This window comes from Ursus maritimus, unplaced genomic scaffold (genome assembly GCF_017311325.1).
Source record: "Ursus maritimus isolate PB19 unplaced genomic scaffold, ASM1731132v1 scaffold_6, whole genome shotgun sequence".
Taxonomy (NCBI): domain Eukaryota; kingdom Metazoa; phylum Chordata; class Mammalia; order Carnivora; family Ursidae; genus Ursus; species Ursus maritimus.
The window spans coordinates 7,370,607-7,395,466 of NW_024426774.1; the positions used below are offsets into that span (position 1 = coordinate 7,370,607).

At 48.7% G+C, this 24,860-nt stretch overlaps 1 protein-coding gene across 1 annotated transcript; it reads right to left on the reverse strand.

Annotated features, from left to right (window-relative positions):
* Positions 1-7,755: 7,755 nt before the first annotated feature.
* RPS7 (ribosomal protein S7) lies at positions 7,756-14,074 on the reverse strand. The gene is made up of 7 exons (XM_008685975.2): positions 13,935-14,074; positions 13,620-13,703; positions 13,164-13,235; positions 12,210-12,353; positions 11,526-11,590; positions 8,452-8,602; positions 7,756-7,864 (listed from the first exon to the last, which is right to left on the reverse strand). The coding sequence occupies exons 2-7, from the start codon at positions 13,692-13,694 to the stop codon at positions 7,787-7,789; spliced, it is 585 nt and encodes a 194-aa protein (XP_008684197.2). The 5' UTR covers positions 13,695-13,703; positions 13,935-14,074; the 3' UTR covers positions 7,756-7,786.
* Positions 14,075-24,860: the final 10,786 nt, after the last annotated feature.

Here is a 24,860-nt window from a genome sequence, read left to right on the forward strand (position 1 = left end):
GGCGTCACTCGTCACTCGGTGGTCTTGTGGCCTGGCCGGCGGCTCTGACTCCTCCTCGTAAGCCAGCCCCACCAGGTTTCCCCCGTGAACTCCTGAACTAATCAGACCGTGGAATTCTAGCCACATCCATTTGACAGACTCCGTCCTTCGTGAGGACCGAAGAACAGATTCCCATCCCCCCCTCCACCTGAGTCCTCGCTCTGGCCTCGTCTGGAACCTCGCCTTCCCAGCTCAGCGTCTTCCCATCGACCAGCGGACCCGCGCCCTGCTCCCCGAGGCTGCCAGTCACCGGGCAGAGTCCCTACCTGCAGCACACGCCAGGCGAAGGGGGCGTCCTGACCGTCGGGGACCCGCGAGGACACTGCGCCCAGGAGCCTCATGGCTGCTATTTACAGTGGCTGCTGAGCCCCACAGGCCAGGCGAGCACAGCCCGGGGTGTCAGGCTGCCCAGCGAATCAGGCGGCGTCACAGCTTTATCTGCAAAGCTTCCTGTTTGAAATATATCAGCTGTCCTGCGGGAGGCCGTGGAGAGTGTGGGAACGCTGGAGCAGCCCCGGGGTCAGGCCGCAGACCTGCCGGAGAGGCCCTTCCAGCTCTTCACCCCAAGCACCCCAGCCCGACTCCTCTGTGTCTGTTCTGTTCTCTTTCTCTTCTCCTTCTGAAAAAGCAAGCAAGAGTATGGCGGGTGTTGAGGAAAGCGTGAAGAGCGGTCATCATCACCGGGTGTCACATCAGACAGAAATAAACGTGGCTAACACGTTTCCTTCCATGCTTCCAGGCGTTCCCTGCTTGTCTACTTACTGCCTGTCGAGACCTAACCCACGGCCAGACCCAAACTCACTGACGTTTCATGCAAAGGCAAAACACGTCTCTGTGCTGGGTGGAACCAGCTCCTGGCTCTTACCCGGTGAGGGGAGGGGTGCTTTCTTATCTTTAAGAAAAAGATACACACAGGGGCGCCTGGGTGGCTCAGTCGTTAAGCGTCTGCCCTCGGCTCAGGGCATGATCCCGGCGTTCTGGGATCGAGCCCCACATCAGGCTCCTCCGCTGGGAGCCTGCTTCTTCCTCTCCCACTCCCCCTGCGTGTGTTCCCTCTCTCGCTGGCTGTCTCTCTCTCTGTCAAATAAATAAATAAAACCTTAAAAAAAAAAAAGATACACACGTACAATTATGATCACCAAAGGCTACGTGGAAAGGTGCATTTTTATTTAGACTAAAAGAAGTCACAACAGATTGCAAATTTTGTAAAAATTGTCAAATTCAGGGTCGCCTGGGTGGCTCAGTCAGTTAAACGTCTGCCCTTGGCTCAGATCACGATCCCGGGGTCCTGGGATAGAGTCCTAAGTCAGGCTCCTTGCTCAGTGGGGAGCCTGCTTCTCCCCTGCCTGCCACTCCCCCTGCTTGTGCTCTCGCTCTCTGACAAATAAATAAACAAAATCCTTAAAAAAAAAAAAAAACTGTCAAATTCTACATACATCATAAAATCCATGAAAAAGAATGGATTCTTTATTAAAACCACCTAATAGCATAAATAAATCTAAAAGCCCTAACCCAGTGGGCCACTTCCTGGGAAACACACAATCTACCACAACGGACCCAACATGAAATAGAGGACTTAGCAGCCCCCTGACAATTAAGGGGATTGAATTTGTAGCTTAAAAATTCCCCCAAAGGAAGCTCCAGGCCAGATGACTTCACAGGAGAATTCTACCAAACTTTTGGAGAAGAATTAACACCAACTTCACCAGCTCTTCCAGGAAAAGAAGAGGGAGGTGCACTTACCGATCCATTCTATGAAGTTGGGGTTACCTGATACCAAAACCAGAGACACTACAAAAAAAAGAAAAGAAAACCATAGACCGATAACCCTTACGAATATAGATGCAAAAATCTTTAACAAAATGTTAGCAAATAGAATTCAGCAATATATAAAAAAGATTTGTACATTTTGACCAAGTGGAGTATTTCAGGGATGCAAAGCTGGGTCAATATTCAAAAGTCAACCAATGTAATCAACCATCCTTTGTTAGCACAAAGAAAAATCGTATGATCATATCAGTAGGCACAAAAAAAGCATTTGACAAAATTCCACACCGCTTCATGATAAAAACCCTCTGAAAAATAGGGATGGGGGTCCTCCTCAGCGTGATAAAAGCATGTATGTCAAAAACCCTACAGTAACATCATACTCAGGAAGGACTGAACGTCTCCTTCCCTCCTAACACGGCCAGGACACCCACTCAGACCAGTTATCCACCACGGTGCTGGGAGTCCCAGCTGGTGCAGAAGACATGGGAAGGGAACAAAAGACACGTGGGTCTGAAAAGAAACACAGAACAGCCCCTCCTTGCAGATGACATGACTGTTTGCTTGGAGCATCCCCAGGAGTCTACAGAAACTCCTAGAACCTAGAAGGGAGCTCGGCGAGGCTCAGAGCAGCACGTGAACATAGGAAACCAAGCATCCCTCTACAAGGCAGCAACGAACACGCAGACTCTGAAATTAAAAATCGCTTACAATCACTCAACGAAATGAAATGCCTCGGGGCAAATCTAACAAAACAGGTCTGGATCTAAGGACTCACACACAAGGTGCCGATGACGAAAATCACAGCAGCTCTAAGAAACCGAGTCACGCTCCTGAACTGGGGGCTCAGTGCCCGGGAAGACGCCGACTCCCCCCAGAGTGAGCTGCAAGCTTAACACCACTCCTGTTAAAATCCCAGCAAGACATTTTGTAGACAGAGACAGGATTATTCTCAAATTTAGATGAAAAGACAAAGGAGGCCGAGTACCTGAAACAATTCTGAGATGCGGAACAGGGTAGGAGGGATCAGTCCGCCGTGGGACGGACCAGAAACCCACACAAACATACCCAACGGATTTAAGGTTGGTTTTATTGTGATCAAACACACATAACATACAATTTACCATGTAGTCATTTTAGCGTAGAGTCCAGCGTACTAACTACATTCGCAATATCGCGTGGCCCTACCACCCACCTCCGTGACTCTCCATCTCGTGACACTGAACCCGTCCCGTACCGCCGGGCCCCCGTTGCACCTGCCGCAGCCCCTGGCCACTACTCCTCGGCTCCCTACGATTTTGACTATTCTAAGCGTCTGGTGTCCCTGGAATCCAACAGTGTTCGACCCCAGTGACTGGCTTCTTTCCCAGAGCGTCATGTCCTCGACATTCATCCGTGTCGTAGCAGGTGTCGGAACAACTCAACCCACCTAAATCCAAAGGCGTACGACCCCAGCTCGACCTCACCCTGGCCCCGCTCCCTGCTCAGGGACACGTGGCGATGCTCTGGAGACACTGTCACACCGTGGGGCTGGGGGCGCTAAGTACCAGCTTTTGGGGGCAGGGAGCTGCTAAACGCCGCACAGTGTACTGGATGGTCCCCACCCCAAAGAATAACCAGGCCCCAAATGGCAAGAGTGCTCACGTGGGAACCCCGTAGCCGGATCCCAAAGACGGCTCTGGCTCCTCCAACGCCTCCCGACCCAAGGCCCGAGACAGCCGTCGTAACCCATCGGGCCACGTCGTGGGGTGCATCCCCTCGGCCCACGCTGAATGCCAGCTGGGGTGGAGGCCCAGGACCCGGGTGCCGGCGAGGACCGCTCCGTCAGCCAGGAACTCAGTCCTCACTACCAGCCCGCCCAGCCAGCCACCCGTGCCCCGGCCAGAGCTCGAGAGACAGGGCCGAGAATGATGCGCAAGCCCACACAGCCAGGGCACGTGCCAGATCGGGGTCCGCCCTGTCCCCCAGAGCTGTGCTTTCCAGGCCGCGTGGAGCCAGCAGCCGTGAGCCTCTCCCACCTCCTCCGGTCCCACCGGAGGCACTTCCCTTTTGGTTTGTGACCCGAACTCTTCAGGGCTTTTTTTTAAAGTGCCCAAACCCGAGAATTACTCTCGGTTACAGCGTAGCTGGTACTAGTATACTAACTGACCTGTGTCAAGTACATTGTCGGTTAGAACCATCTTTCAATTAGAAATCATGTGTTCGCCTGCCTTGCAAATAAGCACCAAAAAGTCACGAGAAACCAGGTCCTTCTCCCTTCAGACCTTCTCTGGCTTCCTTCCCTCCCTCTTTCCCTCCTTCTCTCAGTTTTTTCTTCAAAGCACAGAAGTCATACGGTGGGGCGCAGGCTTTCCTCCTGAACTCTGACCTCTCAAGCAGCCTGGCTGTTCGCAGTGGGTCAGGATGAGAATCTGGCCCAGCTCCCAGTGACTATTTACATTTCTCAGAGATAACGGAGAAATCTGCACACAAGAGCCAGATCAAGCCCATTTGTCTCCGGTTGGGAATTTTCCCTGGAGGTCCCCCAGCCAGGCCTCCGTAGCCCTGGATTCTTTGTCCTTAAGGACGTTAACCTGGGCCACCTCTCCCTTCTCCTGCCTGACAGCTCCGCTCCTCCAGAGTTCCCTGACATCACAGAGCAGAATTCGGCCTCCCACCCTCTCGATACACCGCTCCCTCGTGGACACAGTCCCTGGACGGTCAGGGAGCACGGGCACCACTGCCGTGCATGTCAGAGCCAGAGCCCACCGCGCCCACCGGGAGATCCAGCTCTGGCTTCGCAGCGTAGCTCACCAGCAAGACCGAGGTGAATGCCATTCATCTGACGACGTCACGCCATCCAAGGTCATTGCAGCACCTAAGATCACAGGGTCTCAAATGTGAGTATGCACCAGAACCACCCAGAAGACCTCTGAAAGCACAAACCGTCAGCAGGCCTGTGTGGGGACCGGAGCACTTCCACTTCTAACCAGTTTGCAAGCGATGGCCATGCTGGGGCTGCTGGTCCAGGGACCACTCTCTGTGAACCACTGCCTCCGTCACAGGGCGATAGGAGGCCTGGAGTTAACAGTCGGTGGCCCACAACACCCGACACATGGGGACACTCCGAACCACGTGGAGCTGCTGTGCACCTTCTCACTCCCCACCTACCCTCCTTGGTTGCCCCCCAAGACCACTCTTGCTCCAGCACAGGAACCGGAGACCTGTGGTTTTATTGTACACAGATTTTTATAAATATCAAGTGTAGTATTAGAGATCTAAAATTATGCATCTCAGTGCCTCAAAAAAGCTCAAAATGTTCTACTTTTCAGGAGCTTTGCAACTTCGTGTACCTTTATCCATCAGGGAGAAAAGACTGGACCTAACACACAGCTAGGAGGGAGAAGGAAGATTTAAACACAATCACTTTATATAATAAATGATGCACACCCATTCTTGCAGGTCTAAGATCCAACCCTTCGGGAATCCAAACCGCTGGCCCTTGAACAGCGTGGGTTTGAGCTGGGAGGGTCTACCATATACGTGGACTTTCTTTTTGATGAACACAGTGACTCTATAAACGTATTTCCTCATGACCTTTTTAGAAATTTTATTTTTAAGCAGTCTCTATACTCCCCATGGGGCTCAAACTTAAAACCTCAAGATCAGAAGTCCCATGCTCCACTACTGAGCCAGCCAAAACGTGCTACCCATGATACGGAGGCTCCCGGTCAGCAGTGGGGAATAGTTGTTGAGTTTGGGAGGGAGTCGATATTCAGCAACGTAGGGGTCCATGCCCCTGGCCGCTGTGTTGTTCAAGTCAGCTGTGTATTTTTCTCTTTCCAACAGCTGAGAACTGCGGTGACAAGGTTTAGCACACTAGTCCCTGAACCACTTCGTTGTGCAACGCACCGAGCAGAAGTTCTGAGCGCGTCCTCTCCAGAACGTGTGGTCAGTAACATATTTAGAATGCACAACAGTACTGAGAGAGCACACATATGCTCATAAAAACAGAAGTTTTAAATGGACACAAATAAATACCAATTTTAGTGAAAGCCATGTGATTCATTTTTTAAAACTTGGCTTAATGTCTTGTGATTTAGCAACTTAAAAAACTGGTTCAAAGGGCCGAAGACATGAACAGACACTTCTGCAAAGACATACAAATGGCTGACACACAAAAAAATGTTCAACATCACCTGTCATCAGGGAAATACAAAGCAAAACCATGAGATATGTCACACCAGTTAGAATGGCAAAAATTAACAAGACAGGAAACAACCAATAAATGTTGGCGAGGATCCAGAGGAAGGGAAACCCTTACACTGTTGGTGGGAATGCAAACTGTGCAGCCACTGGAAAACAGTGTGGAGGGTCCTCAAGACGTTAAGAGCTTCCGTAAGACCCAGCGATTGCACTACTAGGTATCTACCCCAAAGATACAGATGTAGGGAGAAGGGCACCTGCACCCCAACGTTCACAGCAGTAATGTCCACAAAAGGCACGGTGGAAGGAGCCTGGATGTCCTTCAACAGACGAACGGATAAAGATGTGGTCCATATATACAATGGAATCTTACTCAGCCATCAGAAAGGATGAATACCATTTGCATCAACATGGACGAACCGGAGGGGATTATGCTAAGTGAAGTTAAGTCAAGCAGAGAAAGACAATTATCATAGTTTCACTCTTATGCGGAACATAAGGAATAGTGTGGAGGACCACAGGGGAAGGGAGGGGAAACTGGGAAGAAATCAGAAAGGGAGACAAACTGACGGTTACAGAAGGGGGTTACAGATGGGCTAACTGGGTGATGGGTATTAAGGACACGTGTTGTGGTGAGCACTGGGTGTTATACTCAACTAACAAATCATTAAACACTACATCAAAAATCGATGACGTACGGCTAATTGAACATAACAAAAAAATAAAAATTAAAAAACCTGGTTCTTTGTTTATCTTGATATTGATTTTGGTAATTATCACTGCTAAAGAAGATTCCTAAGTAATAACACGTCTAGAACTTGCTTCAAAAATCTCCAGCAAAGAAAGGGGGTGGGAGCAGATTCAACAGGATCGATAAACCACCACCGGCTGGAGCTGGGTGATGGGAACACAGCTCATCAGACGTGTGTTAGACTTGTGTATGTGGATAAAAAGCTTCTCAGAAGACTCTTTAGGAAAGACGCAAATGCAAGCCTATCATCGGCTATGCTTCCACTCAGCAGTGGTGCGGCTACACGCCAACTAAAATGCCTCATCCCACTTACACCTGACTGGTCTTGTCCACGTTAAGACCGACGGTGAATGCACAAACTTAATCTGAAGCGGGGCAAGAGGGGCTGCGGCTCAGGCAATCTCAGGGCCCGCGCGACCAGGCACTCCGCCGGTCTGTTTCATAGCAATGTAAGTACATGTACGGCCACTGAATCGTACACTTAAAAAAGGATAAAATGGCAAATTCTGTATGTGTGTCTTTCACCACAATAAAAAAAATTCAGTGAGAACACTACTACTTTATCAGATTTTGCTCTTGGAGAACTTTCTATCACAGTTTTTAAGGAACCATTCCTGGCCTGACTTCAGGTGCTCCTGAAACCTGTCCTTTCTCTTAGGCTGTACTTTCAGGCAGGCTGCCCAGGAGAGCCAGCATTCGGGCAGTGCGCTGCGCTGGGACTGGGATGCAGGCTAAGTCACCCTATCGTTCGTGACTCCGGTACCTGCGTGATCTTTAGGCTGAACTTGTCCAAGTGCCAGTACTCAGCCACTTGGGGCAATTTCACAGGATTGTACCTATTACAACATCCCTGAATACAAGTATATCCCTCCCGTGCATCAAATTGCCTGGTATAACCCACAGGCACCATCTCTGTTCAAATTCTTCCAGCCTACGCAGGGAGCTACTGATAATGTAGACGGTCATACAACGACATCTCTGAAATTTTGAAAAACACACCACCTAAAACAGAATACTGTGAAAGTTTTATTTAATCATTTTTGTTTACAACTGAAACTCGGGGAACTCAAAGTTAACATCCTTGCCTGTGAGCTTCTTATAGACCCCAGAAAAAGTTTCAACCTACAAGGAAAGAAAGAATTCATCACAAAACTTTTAAACACACACATTCATCTTAAAGCCTAACGGTTTTGTGCCCTGCGTGGTTTTTCCCCTCAGCAACCAGGTACTGAGAAAACGAGGAATATACGAGCCTGGGGACAAGCTCACCTGCGATGCTGCGGGACAGGGCTCCACTTACACCCCAGGGCCAGAGTGTGGTGCTCCTCATGGCCAAGCAGACGAGAGTCCGCGAGGGAGCCCAAGGGCTGTCCACATCAGCTACGCTTCACCGGGAATGAAGTGAAGGGACAGTCCTCCCAGAGTCTAACACTACCAACATCCCACCCCAAAGGATATACCATCGTACGAAAAGGAATTACTTTACTTCTAATTTTCCTAATAATTTAAAAGGCAGAGAATCCCCATTTCCAAAACATCCCCCACTATAAAACCGGACATATAATCCAAAGGGAAGTGGGCCGAGGTACAGATGGAAAAAGCTGGCTGAGTTTACTACTGCTGGATCTGGCGGTACATGGGAGACGGGTTACGCTGCCTCTCCCCCTCATCTGTGTCAGGAGCCTCCCACAATGCAGCCACCCCCCTACCTTGTGCTCCACGTTGTTCTGCTGTGCTTTATCCAAATGAACCTTTATGAGCCGGCTGCCATCCAGTTTCACACGGATTCTCTTGCCCACAATTTCACTTGGGAAAACCAAGTCCTCCAGGATCGCGTCATGCACGGCTGTCAATGTGCGGCTGAAAGAATATGGTGACAAAAGTTAAGACATCGAGGAAGGTCTGCCCTCCTGGGAGCCCCTCAAAAGTCAAAAACGTCAACAGCAAACCCCAGGTTTCCGAAACCAAATTAACACCAGTTTTCAAATACACTACTTACATTTAATGGATCACAAAAGAGCCACTGCCAAACCAGACAGGGTAACAAGTACCGTATTTATTTATCTCAAAAGCTTAGGGTATGTGAAACGTGAAACCCTGAAAACCGCACACACACCACGCCATTCCAGGTGATCATCCCCAGCAAGCGGGAGGCTAACGAGACCCTCCACCGTCACGAACCTCTTCAGGCTTATCTGCACTCACAATTTCTAGACTGAATCGCTGTAGCAGCCTCCTTACTACTCGCTCAACTCCAAAACATCCCTCTCCAATGCTGTCAAATCGATCGAAAAACCTATGTGATCACACAACCCATTAGGTAAGATCCTTCAAGGGCTCTCCACGGTCTCCAAGACACCTCCAAGACTCCTCGTTCTCTAGGAGGGAGGAACTGCTCTATCACCAGCTCTGCAATGGCAGCCCCGCCTGAGCTCCCATTTTCACCCCGTCACACAAACTGCCACGGTGACCTCACTCCTCTCCCGGTGGCACTTCGAATTCACAACGTATCGGGCTGCCTGACAAGAGCTAGATTCGACAAATTCCAAACTTTGGGGTTATCTGTCATGTACCCCAAGATGCCAAGAATGAGAGAAGAGTGAAGAGGTAGTTATCGCCAGTGTTTACGGAGCTACCTTGTGTAGGGAACTCATCCAGGTCGTCCGTCTCACCCTCGGCAGATGGGATACTACACTCCACTCGCTTGCATTTCAGATCCAGCAGTTCCTACACACACTTTCCAGAGGCTCTAAAACGCCTGCAAAGGTCTTACTGTTCCACAGCCACAGAGAGCAAGCCCAGGGGAAATCCACTTCCCAAAGCCTCCATCACCTTCCAGAAAGCAAATGACACAGACGGCCCAACTGATCACTGCTACCCATCAATTACTAGGAAGGCACACAAATATGGAAATTGGTCAACTGTCGTCTCCCTTAAAACCAATCTGAATGGCATCAAAGCTAGCCTTGGCACCTTCTCTCAGATTCCAACATCGTCTTTTACAAGGGGGAGCCATGGCAAGGCAACTCTAATAATCACCAGCGAGAGAACGGAATGCCTCAGAGGGAAAGTAACGGAAACCCTGCTATAGACTAGAAACCAGAACAAGTAAATCTCAGGATCTAATCTGTGCAGGAGAAAGCGAAGTACTGAAGAAGGAAAGAGGTCTGCAGGCAGTGGAAAGTGGCAAAACCGCTATGCCTGTGGCCGAGAGCTCGGCCTAGGTGAACAGAAGGCCTCCAATGTGGAGACCAGGTCACCAGGAACCCAGTGAAGTCATCACCTGAGAAAATGTGGAAAACACAAGTTTGGGATGAGGGGCTGTGGATGGGCGAGTCTACTGGATGCCAAGCAAGGGTTTGTTTTCATACTCAAAGAATGAACTCGGGCTCTAACAGACTAGATGCTCTCGATTACCTCCTGTGTTGGATGTCACACAAACTACCCAGAATACCAAAAAATCCCTGAATTCTTATGTTACTCCACTGCCCATAAAACAGGTTCAAATACGTACGACTCAAATTCCAGAAACTCTGGCACCTGCCCTTCCAGTCTCCCCCACCACTCCTTTCCCACAGTGACATCTGCCCACAGCACTAGAGTCCTATCACGAACTCTTAGTGGCTTTACAAACAAGACTGCGTTTTAAAAATCCCAGCATTACCAGCACTAGCTGAAACAGCAGATCTCCAAGCCCTGAGTCACTTTTCCTTATCCTCTGAGGAAAAGTAATACAAAGGGCAGACTCAAGCTTGTTGCCTACCTGGCAGTTAGAGACACTAGAGCGTTCTTTCCCAAGCTGTTTCCCAGGGCAGGGCCTGCAGGGATCCAATAACCCAACTCTGTGAAACCACACTTCACAGAATACTGAAAGGCCCAGATCAAGGAGCCAACACCACTCAGTATCTGAGTTTATGCCAGATAACCTGTAAGTCAAGCTTAAAGAACACCGTCCATTGGCATCTACAACTGCAGAACGCTTTCAACCCGTATGTCAGAAACAGGAAAATCCACCTAATATCTTTTTTTTTTTTTTAAGATTTTATTTATTTATTCGACAGAGATAGAGACAGCCAGCGAGAGAGGGAACACAAGCAGGGGGAGTGGGAGAGGAAGAAGCAGGCCCATAGTGGAAGAGCCTGATGTGGGGCTCGATCCCATAACGCCGGGATCACGCCCTGAGCCGAAGGCAGACGCTTAACCGCTGTGCCACCCAGGCGCCCCCCCACCTAATTTCTTAGCCTTAATTCACAGCAAAAATGAAAGGCCACCTCCCGCACACCTGCGCTTCGTCCCTCAGCACTACCGTCCCTCATTGCTCCTATCCTTTGCCCAAAGAACTGGAGGGAAGTCTCATCTTTTGAGATAGCAGTGACCTATTTTTATATTACCTATGTAAGTACACAAATACTTACCTCCACAATTTTAAAACATTTATACGTAATTATAGAGAAAACCATGTTACTCAGTAAATATTCCCATGTGAACAGCTTTCCTAAACTATCACTGTTTAATTTCAGAAACCTACCGCAATTCTTACTACAAAAAACCCATGCATATCAAGAGTTGTTAGTAAATGGTTTAAAACATACTTTTTTTTTTTTTAAAAGCAGGCTCCACGTCCCACATGGAGCCCAAAAGCCTAAAGTGGAGACCAACACAGGGTCTGAACTCACGACCCGGAGATCAAGACCTGAGCTGAGATCCAGAGTTGGACACCTAACCCAATGAGCCACCCAGATGCCCCTACAGTACACTTTTTTGACACTGATAAAATACTCACCTCCTGGGACGCTTTTGCTTATTTTTTGTACGGCTTTTTCGAGTTGGCTTAGGCAGAATTCTCCTCTGTAAAGTAAAAATTACCATGGAAAAAAGAAAAACCTTGAGTTGGCAGAAAGCTAAGAACTGTCAAACTGCTTTAAAAGAAAAAAAAAAAGGAAAAAGCAGTAACAGAATAAATTCAAAGTTTGTGGAAGTCAACCAACCCAGAGCAAACAAGCTACTGAGAAATCCTACGAAGTACTCCCAACCGACCCCCTGAAGCCGGCACACCCACACTGTCAGGCCGACTGCCTACAGGAGTAGAACATGACCATGGAGACAGCACAATACCGAATTCGTCAGTCTGGCCCTTCGTTCCCACAGAGCTGTTTGCACCGAGGCCAGATCTGAACTTAAACTATTCCTTAGCATCTGCTCTCCTCCCAAAGTCCACAGCTGATGCACTTCCACAGCGTGGGTCTCAAGCAGAAGAACCTCAGCTCAGACCAAGCACACATCTAGCTTGATTCCTCTGCAAACAACCCACTACATTTCTGCCGTTATGAACACAAAGCCTTTTTCACATCAAACACCAAAAACGTACTTTTGCTGTTGCAAACACAAAATCAAAGTGATTTTTTCCCCTCAAACACAGTGATTTAAAAAATTCCCACAATAAGACATTCAACAGTACAACAGATACCTGAGCGATAAAGACAACGTGCTTCCCACTGAACTTTTTCTCCAATTCACGGACTAGCCGGACTTGGATTTTCTGGAAAGATTTCAGTTGAGGAACGGGAACAAAGATGATAATAGCTTTCCGACCACCACCAACTTCAATTTCCTAAAGAGAAAAAACAAACATTATTTTCATTTCATACCATCCATTCTTCCCATGCAAGTACAATCCTGAATGAAAACACTGTGCGCAAACACTGTCATATCCATGAAACACCTCTGACGTAAAAGTTCCTTTTAAAATCATCTTCCAGCTCTTTGTCCACCACCCCCTACAACCCCACTGTCCCTCTTCCTCCTGCCCCGCAGATCTGACAGATTTCTATGAACTTGCGGACAACCAGGATGCAAGACTAGCACTGACTACAGGACATAAACTTGCTTGCAACCCAAAACGGGGCTGGCTGTCCTCTGCACAACCTCTCCACCTGTGCAAATATATGGCAGCTTTGAACTGAAGACCGGAATCTGGGAAACTTCACTTCCCATCATCTGCACACTAGACCCACACTCTGAGTCAAGACAACTGCTCTGGAGAGTGAGAAAGTAGACACTGCAACCAGGTCAGAAGCCAAGCTGGAGTGTTGTGCCTGATCAGACACTGCAAGTCAGAAGAGCAGGCGTCCCAGACCCTCTGTCTCTGCCCATTTTCTTACTCCCCTGCGGCAGCACAATGCGGGGGCCAGGGAACCCGGCTGACCCCCTCCCCATCCTGCAAGCCCACCCCCCGCGCCCGGAGGAGGCCCATCCGCAGCACCACACCAGCCCCGGCGGCTCTGACACGTGCTCACGAGCCAGGCTGCAAGGTCCCAGGCGATGGGATTTGCAGACATTCCTGACAAGCAGCTTCTCCCGGGCGTGGGGTGGAGAGAACCGCTGGAAACCCCGCCCCCCCCATAAAGAAGGTAAACTTCACCTTGGCTGCCGTGATATTCAGCTCCCTTAGCTGGGCTTTGAGGTCGGAGTTCATCTCCAACTCAAGGAGAGCCTAAGGAAAGCAGCAGGAGCCGAGCCTCAGTGGCCGGCCCGGCCGGCGGGGGGTCCACGATCCACCCACGTGCGGGCCCGCCGCCACTCGTGGGCTCCTCCCGGACGTGTGTCCCCCACCTCCACCGGGGTGACGCGCGCCGGGACTCCCGCTGGGGGGGTCGGGGGCGGTGACACGCTGCCGGGAGACAGAGGGTGGGGAGCACACGAGATGGGGGAGGACACACGCCGCCGGGGAAGGGGGACATGCGCGGAGGAGGACACGCCGCCGGGGGGACAGCAGCCGGGGGACTCGTGCCGGGGAAGGGGACATGCGCGGGTGGGGGGACAGGAGCCGGGGTCGGGAGGACACGCCGCCGGGGCGCCGGCCCTGCCCGCCCCTCACCTGGGAGATGCCGGACTCGAACTCGTCCGGCTTCTCGCCATTGGGCTTCACGATCTTCGCGCTCGAACTGAACATGGCCTTCTCCTGCAAGCACAGAGCGTCCTAGCTGAGCTGTCCGCGGCCCCGAGCTGCAGACCCCCGCCGGGCCCCACCCCGGCCCCGCTCCACCCCGCAGAAGCCATCGGGGGGCACAGCCCGGGTAATCGGCCGTATCCCCGCCCGGTGAGCAGGGCCCGCCGATCCAGGGCGAACTCCGAAACGTGTTTTCCTCAGAGTTAGCTGAAAAGTCCGACGGAGCGTAGGCCGCCAACATACCTCAGTAAGAGCGCCGGCCTAGGAAGAGGCCTAAGTCTCGCGAGAGATCCTCAAATCCCGACGGCGAAAAGGAAGAGGCGGGAACAGTACGAGTAGAGAAACCGGAAGAACCACTGAAAAGCGGTCGAAGCCTAGAGAGTCCCAGGAAGAGGCTGGGGGGACCAGTGCGTTGGGAACTCTCCTCCGCCCGCCGCGTTTCCTTTCGGCTGTGGTTGGCTGGCGTGGCCCGGGCAGCTGCAGTAGTCGCAGGCGGGAGTCGGGGGGCCGGGCTGGGGGTCTGGGCGGGGTCGGGGGCCCGCGAAAAGCAACTCCGTCCCGAAGAGAGGACGTTTAAAAAACACCCGCTTAACCCGAGGAATCTCACTTCCCCGCTGAAGCCATGAAAGGAAGCAGAGATTCGGATTCCAGTTGTGCCGTAGAGAACCCAATGGCATGACGTTTGTTCGAGCGCTTCGGGAGCGAAGTGCTTTACGACTAAACGCGCTTTTCGGGCCGCAAACACTTAGCCCTCGGGTCCGCGGCGCTGGGGGGCGGGCAGTTCCGGGAAGTCCGCAAACGCCTAGGGGGCGGGCTCGGGGCGTCACTTGCTGGTTGGGGGGGTGTCCCAGGGGTAACAGGCTCGGGGGTCCGCGACGCGGGCAGGGACCGGACAGCCGGACTCAGCGGGCGTAACGAGCTCGGAGTCCCCGACGCGGGCAGGGGCCGGACAGCCGGACTCAGCGGGGGTAACGGGCTCGGGGTCCCCGACGCGGGCAGGGGCCGGACCGCCGGACTCAGCGCGGGTAACGGGCTCGGGGGTCCGCGACGCGGGCAGGGGCCGAGTGCCGGGGAGGGTTTTTCCAGCTGGGCAGAGCCTGACCTTAATGCCAGCACACCGAGATGAAATCTTGAGGGATGGCACAAAAATACCCGGTTCAACAAAAATGGATTTATTGGAAAAGTGCCTACCTTTGTGCCATGCTGCCACTTCACATTCATGTGTAGAGGAACTAAAAACATAATTTACAAATAATGTGTGATGTCCGTACTCTGCTAGTACCGCAGTAGGTGCTAGTGATAAGGAGAACCCGCTGAATCCTTGTCCTCAGGAAGATTACCCTTCAGTAAAGAAGACCTCACGTAAATGGTATCACGAAGTATGGGAACAAACAGCAGTAAAATGAGTTAAGGGTGTTGTGGAAATGTTGGGGTCTGGAGCCAAGGGCCAAGAAAGAATTCTCAAGATGTCTTTGGTGCAAAAAGGTGGATTTATTAAAGCAGTAGGTCAGGACCCATGGGCAGAAAGAGCTGCCCTGGGGTCATGAGGAGTGGCCAATTATATACTTTAAAGTTGGGTGGGGGTGAGGGATAGGCTAAGTCTGTAAGGAGTTTGGAAGCAAGGTTTCCAGGACCTTGAGGGGACTAGCTATTGCTGAGAAAAGTCATTTATTACCATCTAATAAAACCTTAGTCATGAGATCCTTCAGATGCATATCGGTGGGGCACACGCTTGGGGCATGACTGTCAACATATATACTGGAGGAAAGTCCAAAGGAATTTCTGTTTGTTTAAACTAGACTCGCAGGATCCTGGGGGGTCCTTAGCAAAGTGTTGACATCAAGGCAACCAAGCTCCCAGAGGAAAGACACTCTGTTTCAAGGACTTTCCAATGGGCTGTATGTAGTAAGGAAGTTTAATTTTTCTTTTGCCCTTGTTTCCCATATCAAAGGGGACAAGGGAGGATTCATGCTTTAAGAAGTCAGGGAAGTTTTTGGAAGAGGGAATTAACCTGAGATGTAGAAGAGAAGTAGGAGCTTTTCACCCGGGAGAAGAGCCTTCCAGACAGGGAACAACTGGTGCCAGATTCTCTGGCTGTGGTCACAGAATTTCATCTCCTTGAGGTTCAGTTTCCTCACCTGTTAGATTTAACAGTCACTGTGCCCCTCACAGTCCCCACGGGCCAAGCACTGAAAGATGCTGAAAACATTACACTAGGTAATAGGTACGATTGCGTTCATCAGATTTTCTTTTAAAGATTTTACTTATTTGAAAGAGAGCAGAGGGAGAAGCAGACTCCCCACTGAGCAAGGAGCCTGATACGGGACTCAATCCTAGGATTCCAGGATCATGACCTGAGCAGAAAGCAGACACTTAACTGACTGAGCCACCCAGGTGCCTCACGTTCATCAGATTTGTAAAGTTATGTTTTGTTAATAATGCTAAAAAGAAAAAAAACCACTATCTCCTTGGAAAATGAAGAGTCAACTTGAAACATGTTCCAGAAAGAAAGAAAAGTAGAGCTGCTCCTCTAATCTTACCTAGGCAGTCATTCTGAACACACTTGCTGAACCTTGTTCGTGTCCTTACTCTACATGCCTGGCTTTCGTCCCGGCCACACTCTACCAAAGTGCGGGAGGTGTATTCAGTGAAGTTTTTTCTGGTTTCCAGCACTCTGTTGAATAGGAGTGGTCAGGAAGGACCTCCTTGCTCCCCCCCCCCGCCCCCGGGGAAAGCATTGTCTCTCATCATAGGTGTGATGTTAACATTAGGTTTCTTTGTGAATGTTCTTTATTGGGTTGAGGAAGATCCCCTCTATCCCTATTTTCCAGAGAGTTTTTATCTTGAGTGATATTATGTCAGATGCTTTTTATGCATCAATTAATAGGATCATGAGAGTTTTTCTTCTTAGCCTGTTAATATGGTGGACTTCATTAATTGATTTTGAAGTAATGAACCCGCCTCAAATTTGTAGTAAACCCCACTTGGTCGTAGAATATCATTCTTTTTAATATTGCTGTGTTCCATTTACTAATATTTTGTTGATGACTTTGTTGTGTCTGTGTTCATCAGGGACATTGATCTATAGTTTTCTTTTTTGCACTATTATAGTCTGGTTTTGGTATTAGGTTAATACCAGCATCATAAAATGAGAAGTATGGGGAAGTGTTCCCTCATCTTCTGTTTCCCAGAAAAGCTTGTGTAGAATCAGATAATTCTTCAAGCATCTACTTGAATTCTGCCATGAAATCATTAGGGCCTGGAGATTTCTTTTTTTTTTTTTTTAGAGGTTTTTAAAATTACAAATTAAATTCAACAGTTACAAGGGTATTAAAATTTTCTATTTCACATTGAATGAGATTTGGCAGTTTGTGCTTTTAGAGGAATTGCTCCCATTCAATTAGTTGAATTTATGTGAGTAGAGTTGTTCATAGTAGTCTCTTATCCTTTTAATGTTCCTAACTTTTTTAAGGTACATTTTTAAGTAGCTGTCACAGAGAACCTTCAAACCAATACATTATTATAAGCCTGGTGGAATATGCTGAATTTTTAAAACTTGGAACCTGATAGAATGTTGCACGTGTACATTCAGCAGGTGTTTTTAGGCTCTCAGTCACAACTACGGATCGCTGTGCTGACATCCATGTTAGGAAATGCCTACTAACTGGTGTTTATGTATTTACTGGTTTCTTTATTTAACTGTACAATAAATGAGTCAGTAATACCAATAGGATTGAATAACAAGTCTCAAGAAGGATGTAATCTGTCCTCTTCACTTACTTTCACTTTATCAGCCATCGTGTGTGTGTGTGTGTATTACGGACTCATGACTGCTCAGATGTACTGTCTATCAGTCAAACCAGTGTTCTGCTTTGATGTTCAAACTGTTGCACTCAGTTTTGGCCAACAGAACTTGTAGGAGACATTAAAACGTTAGCCCCTTTCAGATGAGTTTCCATGCCCCATCGTCTCCACTCATCTGTGAACATCTTGCTTTCTAGCACAAGGTGATCCAGGCTAGTTTTACACCGTTCTGTCTCAGACATGGGATTAACCTTTTCTCCAAAAAGGAGAAAACCTTTAATTGGAGAAATGGTATTGGAGACCAGAATCTTGGCACGAGGGTACCTCATGGAGGTCCTCTCGAGGCCGCCTTGCTCTTCACAACTGGCATGATGATCTTCAGTACGTGTTCTTCAGTTCATGTGATCAGTTTACTAGCCCTCCTGTGTATCTGTGACCTTACAGTCCTTTCTGGGGGGAGAATTACAAAAACCTACAGGTCACAGAACAGGAATTCTGTACCTCCTACACAACCCTCTCTCCCTCTCCCTCCACCCCTCCCCCCGACATTCTCATGTGTGTGCTCTCTCCCTCAAATAAATAAATCTTTAAAAAGTCATAAATATAGAACTTCAATTTCTCAGAAGACTTTGGATAAATGTTAATATTTATTACTTTAATGTTAATCCAGTTGAAACTTCCTAAAGCCAATGAGGGATGTCATAAATTACAATCAGTATATAAAAATCAAAATTTTTAAATAACTGGGAAATATAATACCTTTAAATCATATCCAAAATTTCAAGTGGAAAATATTCCTTAGGTTTACGTTGTTTCCAGATTGTCTGAGTCCTGCTAGCATTGTTTCATAAAAGACACCCATACGTTGCAATTTAAATCCCATGTTTTAACTCATATAAGTCTTCAGCTATTTAAAGAAGAAAATGCTTACCTGAAATCAAACATGTCATGTCCCAAATTCCCCAACTATGCATTCTTCATTTGTCACTAAAATACAAAACTATATTCTTTAAAAAACAGTGTTTCTTCAACTTTAACATGCAAAGGAATCACCTGGTGATCATTGTAAAATACAGATTCTGATTCAGAAGTTCTGGGCTGGGGCTCAATATTCTATACTTCTAACTTGCTCTCAGGTGATACCCATGAGGCCGGTCCAGGGATGACACAGAGTAACAAGGGACCAGATGTCGAGAGGAATTACAATAGCTAGTAACAGGGAACGAAAATCCCTTTCAGAATGAAGGAAATGAATTAGAGAATCGACAGTTTGGTCATGAAGGGACCCTGCCTGGGTAGTTCTGGTCCGGGACAGAATACTGTCGGGGTAGTTAAACAGCCAAGATGTGTGTGTGTGTGTGTGTGTGTGTGTGTGTGTATCCTACGTTGGGTCAAGTCCCCCATTAAAGGACCCTGTGCTGGGAATGTATAATGTCAGCACCTGAGGCAGAAAGCCTAGAGGTCAGACAGATGAGCGTGCCCAGACTGCAAAGTCGTTCCCTTCCACACCGCTGCTCCCGGTGTTAATGATAAAGTGACAGGAGGAGAGTTACCGCAGAGTCCTTGCCAGTAAAACAAATTTATGGACCTGTCTGGCCGATCAAGAATTAATGAATTGAATTTAGCAAAAGGTTTTGTCTCTCCCCGCCACTTAGAGCTGCCAGGGTTTTCATAATTATTATCTGGTGGCCAGTAGGGAGCATGGGAATGAAATGAAGGTGCAAGCCTGCGATGAATGTGAAAATCAACTGCGTATAATGAAGCAAGGTCACTGGCTTCTTCTGGAAAGTTTCGAAGTCACCCTTCCTGTGTAACAGTATCTGATCTGTAGACATGGGTGACCTAGGTGGATGGTGGGTGATTGGTGGATTAGGTGGACAAAAGGTAACTGTTCAAACGTTAATATTTAAGATACAGAGAAATGCACTTGATTTTTATCATAAACTGATAATTTGCTCATCAATATATTTCATCAAATCAACACCATTCTTTTCATGAGCCTTCATGAAACATGTACAGGATGAAAGTAGTAATGTGACATGGGGAACACGCTTTCGTATCAGACTGGATTAGAGGCTGCATGCTGTCCGTATTCACAGCCATCACACACGGTGTCATTATCTCCAGTTTTCAGATGGGAGAACAGAGACTTTAGGCAACTCACCAAATGTATACAGCTAATAAATTGTCGTGCAGCCAGTGTGTGAGCTGCACAGGTCAGGGCTGGGGGAGAACAGGAGAGGTCTGGGGGACATGATTCATGCACTGCATTTCTACTCTCGGTCCTGCCGTGTGCTCACCCTGTGCACCCCACAGAAGTCCACAATCACTCTGCATTCTAGCATACCAGTATCCCCACCCCCATGAGCCAAGGGCCTCCCGAGGTCGGGAAAGTCGATTGACAAAGCCCTGCAGACCTGATGATCCTCAGGCATCACACTTTGCTGGTATTGTTCTTGGTAACAGGTCACCTTTAGGGAAATAACAGAAGTACGTTGTCTCCAGACGACTGCAGTTGAGATGCCCTTAGCTCGGTAATCATGTTCTTGGGGCTACATGAGGGCATTTTCTGCCGCTGTTCAGGCTGAGACTGGGAATACGACCCACAACTGGTAGGAACCTGGGATGCGTGTGTCAGGGGCTAGCGGAGGGCATGGGAGTCCCCCCACATGTGATGCCGAGTGGCTTACTGTTAGCCTCCTTCTCCAGTCAATAAAAGTATTTTCAGTTATCATCATGCCATCATCATTATTATCTTCCTAATTCACTCTTTCAAAACCAATCATTAACATTTAAAAAGAATAAATTTCAATCTTAAAGACATCGTTCACATTCAGTAAAATATTTAATGTACAAACTAAAATCCACTCTTTATTTTTATTTATTTCGGGCATCTCAGCACCCAACGTGGGCCTGGAACTCGCAACCCCGAAATCAGGAGTTGCACGCTCCTGCAACGGAGCCGGCCAGCACCCCTAAAATCTACTCTTCAACAAAAACATGTCAGCTTGGAGCTGTCACCGCCATTTCACTGTCTAATCTATAACACAAGTGATCACAGGGAATGACGCTGTGAAGTAATGCAAATTCCAGGCCGACTTCTCCATCTTCACAGTCACCGAGCTGCCCCTGCTGGCTTCAGACGTACTGTCCAAATGCAGAAGGACGCGGCGCCTGGAGCTGCACCCTGCAGGAGGACGCGGCGCCTCTTGGGCGCCTGCAGCCCACCAGAGCCCCTGAGCCGGTACGCTTGTCGCGGAGTGCACGCTGCTGGAGCCAGCTTGTCACGGCGAGGCTGTGGAGCTGAAGTCCATGTAAACTGTAATGTTGTTAAAGATTTACAATGGGGGCACCTGGGTCCAGATCTCAGGGTCTTGAGGTCAAGCCCCGAGTCAGACTCTGAGCTAAGCGTGGTCCGCTTCAGATTCTCTCTCCTTCTCCCTCTGCCCCTCCCACTCGTGCTCTCTTGCTCCCTCTCTAAAATACAACAAACCTTAAATAAAAAAAAAGATTTGTAATAAAAATGGGTGACTACACACACACACACACTTTAAACTCAGTATACCACAACTGTTTGTTCAGACTTAGACCAACAAGAAAGGTTTTTTTTGGATGGTGCATTTATCACTGGCAACATTTAGAAAATTTGATTTAGTTTTATTATCATTTTAAAATCCTCTACAGAAAAGCTCCCCTGCCCCCACCCCGTATTACCTGCACCAGGGCCAAGGTCCCACTGCCCAGCCATTGGTATGATGGGGGGAGGGGCTGTGGGATGATGGACGGTGGACCGGGAAGTATTCAGATGAGGAACTGACTCTTGTGGCCGACCACACCCCATCCAGGTTCTGGGTGGTCATGGGCGTAATTTCCAGGAGTGACTACCTTAACCCTATGACCTCAGGGCGTGAACTGTAAGACCCTGAATGTAGCAGGTGATCCTCGCGCCCCATGCACAGCGTATAGGCCGGCTGGATCGGAGTGAATGTCTGGCTACAATGGCCAGGCCCACGGAGGGAACTCCTGTTCTGGGGCTAGCCTCTCTTCCTTGACGACAGGCAGCAAAATGAGCTCGCTGGCTTCTGCTCTCACCTGACTGCCCCCTCGTTGGTGCTGAGCACAGTTTAAGATTAACATTCCGAACATTCCGAAGATTGGGGATCAAGTTCCAGTTCCACAACAAACTCAGTGACTTGGGGCAAGTCATTAAAAACTCCCTGGGCCTGTTTATCTGTCCAATAGACCTAAGATCTGCCTGTCGACCTCACAGGACTGGGGTGGGAAGCAAACAGAGTCACAGAAATGAAGCAGTGTGGCCGTCTACAGCAGGGAGGAGTGTCCTGAAATGTGACTGTGCTTCAAAACCACAGTTGGGGGGCGCCTGGGTAGCGCAGTCGTTAAGCGTCTGCCTTCGGCTCAGGGCGTGATCCCGGCGTTCTGGGATCGAGTCCCACATCGGGCTCCTCCTCTGGGAGCCTGCTTCTTCCTCTCCTACTCCCCCTGCTTGTGTTCCCTCTCTCGCTGGCTGTCTCTCTGTCACATAAATAAATAAAACCTTTAAAAAAAAAAAAAAAAAAAACAAAAAACAAAACCACAGTTGGGGGGGTAGCTTGCTAAGACACACAATGCTGAGCTTCCCCCCTCCCTCCCCGCAGTGTTCAGGGCAGATCAGTCCTGCTGGTGTGGGGCAGGACCCAGAATTCCCAAACTGCACCTTTTGGGAAATCCTAATGTGTTTTACAGAAGCATGTTAGAGATTTTGGTAGAAATTATTATTCAAAAAATACAATTTACAGAAAAAGTATAAATTGCAATTACAAGCACACAGTTTGAATATATTATTTTTCATGTGTTCCTGTGTTGATCTGTAATTATTTTCTAGGTCAGCAGTTCCTAGGATTTTGGCCTCAGGAATCTTTGGACTTTTGAAAGTTATTGAAGACCTTGAATAATTTCTTTTTGTAGGTTGTGACCATTGATATTTACTGCATGCAACATAAAATGGAGAAAATTTTTAAATTACTCATTAAAACAATAAACCCATTTCAAGTTAATATAAGTAATGTATTTTATTAAAAATAACTATATCCCCTGCCCCCAAAGTGAGAAGAGTAGCATTGATTTACCTTTTGCAAATGTCGGTAATGTCTGGCTTAGGGAAAGACTATGTTCACTCCTCTCTTCTTTTCCTTTAGATTTACTGCTTTCTGCAGGTATGTGTAACTCAAGGAGTACATGTTTTCATTTTCGTTGTTTTTAGATTTATAAGAAGGATGTCCTATCTCCAATCGGGGACTTGCTTTTTCACTTGCTATCATATTGCTAATAATTATCTATACTTGTGTGTGTCAACGAAACTTAGCTCACTCATTTTGAATGCTGACGAGTCTCACTAACTTCTGGGCCAGTGCTCAGTACTATTTTGAGAATGGGCCAGTGTTTGCCCAGGAGAGGTAAAGTCATATACATTTGGAGCCAGAGATTAAGATAGGGAAGATTTTCAGATGACTAATTGGTTCATGAAACACTGGAAGTAACAGTTTTGGAATTATAGAAAGCTGCGCGGGGGATTTTGTTAACGTACTCAGATAATTCTAACCTACAACTTTAGAGGGATGATGAGTGTCCTATGATAAAGGACCACAGCCAGCCGGCTCACATGGAAAAGCAAGTCCCAAGTGGGTCTGACCCCAGGATCAAGCCAGTGGGAGGGGCAGCAGCCGTTAGGCAGTGCTTTGACAGGGACCCAGCCTCCTTCCTCCCCAGGGAACACTGTGGAAGCAGCTGTGTCTATAACCTCTACTATTGCCAACATGTCATAGTGGACTGACTATCCCAGCTCAGAGTTTTAGAGTGAAGACTTTTGCTTTCGGTCCACTACGCTGATCTACTTCCGCTCAGCCTCCTAATGTGCAACCAGGTCTTCCAGTGCTGTCCGTGTCCATAACCGAACCTGTTGTCACCGGAAAGGATGAGCTAGTGATGCCGCTGAAGAAAGCAAGTCTGGAAATACATTGTCCAAGGTCTAGCCTGAGCTCACTCAGAGGCCACTGGCGCTCCAGAAGCCTTGAGTGAAGACAGAACAAACTGCAGTGAAAAGAGGGGCTGCCATCATCCTGAGAGCAGTGGCCAGGGCATCTCTGGGTTTCATATCTCTTCTAGATATCATGATCAATCATTAATTATTTTAAAGTACAATTTTTAAATTATTTTTAAAGCTTATTTATTTTTTTTTAGTAACCTCTACACCCAACATGGGGTTGGAACTCATAACCCAGAGATCCAAGAAGCGCACACGCTTTCAACTGAGCCAGCCAGGTGCTTCCAGGACAATTTTTTTAAGAAGCTATCTTGAAGTGGAATAAAAATAGGAATGAGGAATGGACCATAGCCAATTTAAATTTAAATGTGGAAAGTTGAAATTTTTTAAATGAATGTTGAGTTCACAGATAAGCACACACCTGACCACAGGGAGGTCTGTCTCCCCTTCGCTGTTCCTTCTTCCTTCTCTCTGCCTAATGCATGGGAATGAACTTTCTGCCCTTCAAAACCGTATTCGCCCCCCGCCTCCCGCCCCGGCCCAGGCAGTCTCGCTCTCCGGTGTCTGCCCCGCACTTCTCAAACTGGTGGCTTTTCACCCTCGTCTCCTCGTTCACGGGCCCATCTCGGCGGTTCGTCGGTGCTCAGACTGTCTTACACAACCGCGCACAGCTGGGGCTTGGGCAGCGCTCAGTCGGTGTTCGGTAAGGGGTGCCCAACTGAACACTTAGAGAAAATTAAAGTCGTTTAAAATTAATTTGATAAGTAAGGATTGCCAGTGGACAGGACTTTTCAAAAAGTCGTTTTGCTTACTAGAGCAAAAGTCAAATATCGGGCAGAATTCTAACAAATTGCCTTTACAACTGAATGTTCTCCCTGGGTCCCAGCGCATTAGGATTTGACATCCTGCTGGTCACGAACCCACGTGGGTGGCGCGCTCCCCTCCCCGCCGGCCTCGGCTCTCTTTCTCATCGCTGAACGCCAGTCCTTCCGGCCTCAGCGACAGTTAGGAGAAAGCCACCTATGCCTTTGGTTGGACAGCCCGGACCGCACACAGAGGGCCCGGGACAGGCCCCCAAACCGCGGCGGGGAGGAGGAGGGGCGAGAATACCAGCCTCTAGCCGTCCCGCCCGCCCACACCGCCCAGCCCGCGCCCCTCACGCGGACCCGCCCCCGCCCCCAGTCCCCACCCACCTCCGTAGGTCCCGCCCCTCCCGGGACCGCCCAGGTCCGACTTTCTCCCTGACTTCCGGGAAATTGAGCCTGGAAAGAGCCAAGCGCTAGGCCCCTAGGCCCCGCCTCCCAGGCCCTGCTGGTATTCGCGTC

Excerpts from the sequence above, each read along its gene's own strand:
- RPS7 (XM_008685975.2), bottom strand. The coding sequence starts at position 13,694 with ATGTTCAGTTCGAGCGCGAAGATCGTGAAGCCCAATGGCGAGAAGCCG. Across the intron at positions 13,236-13,619 it reads TCGAGTCCGGCATCTCCCAG|GCTCTCCTTGAGTTGGAGAT; the intron begins GTGAGGGGCGGG and ends TGCTTTCCTTAG. Across the intron at positions 7,865-8,451 it reads AGAACAACGTGGAGCACAAG|GTTGAAACTTTTTCTGGGGT; the intron begins GTAGGGGGGTGG and ends CTTTCCTTGTAG.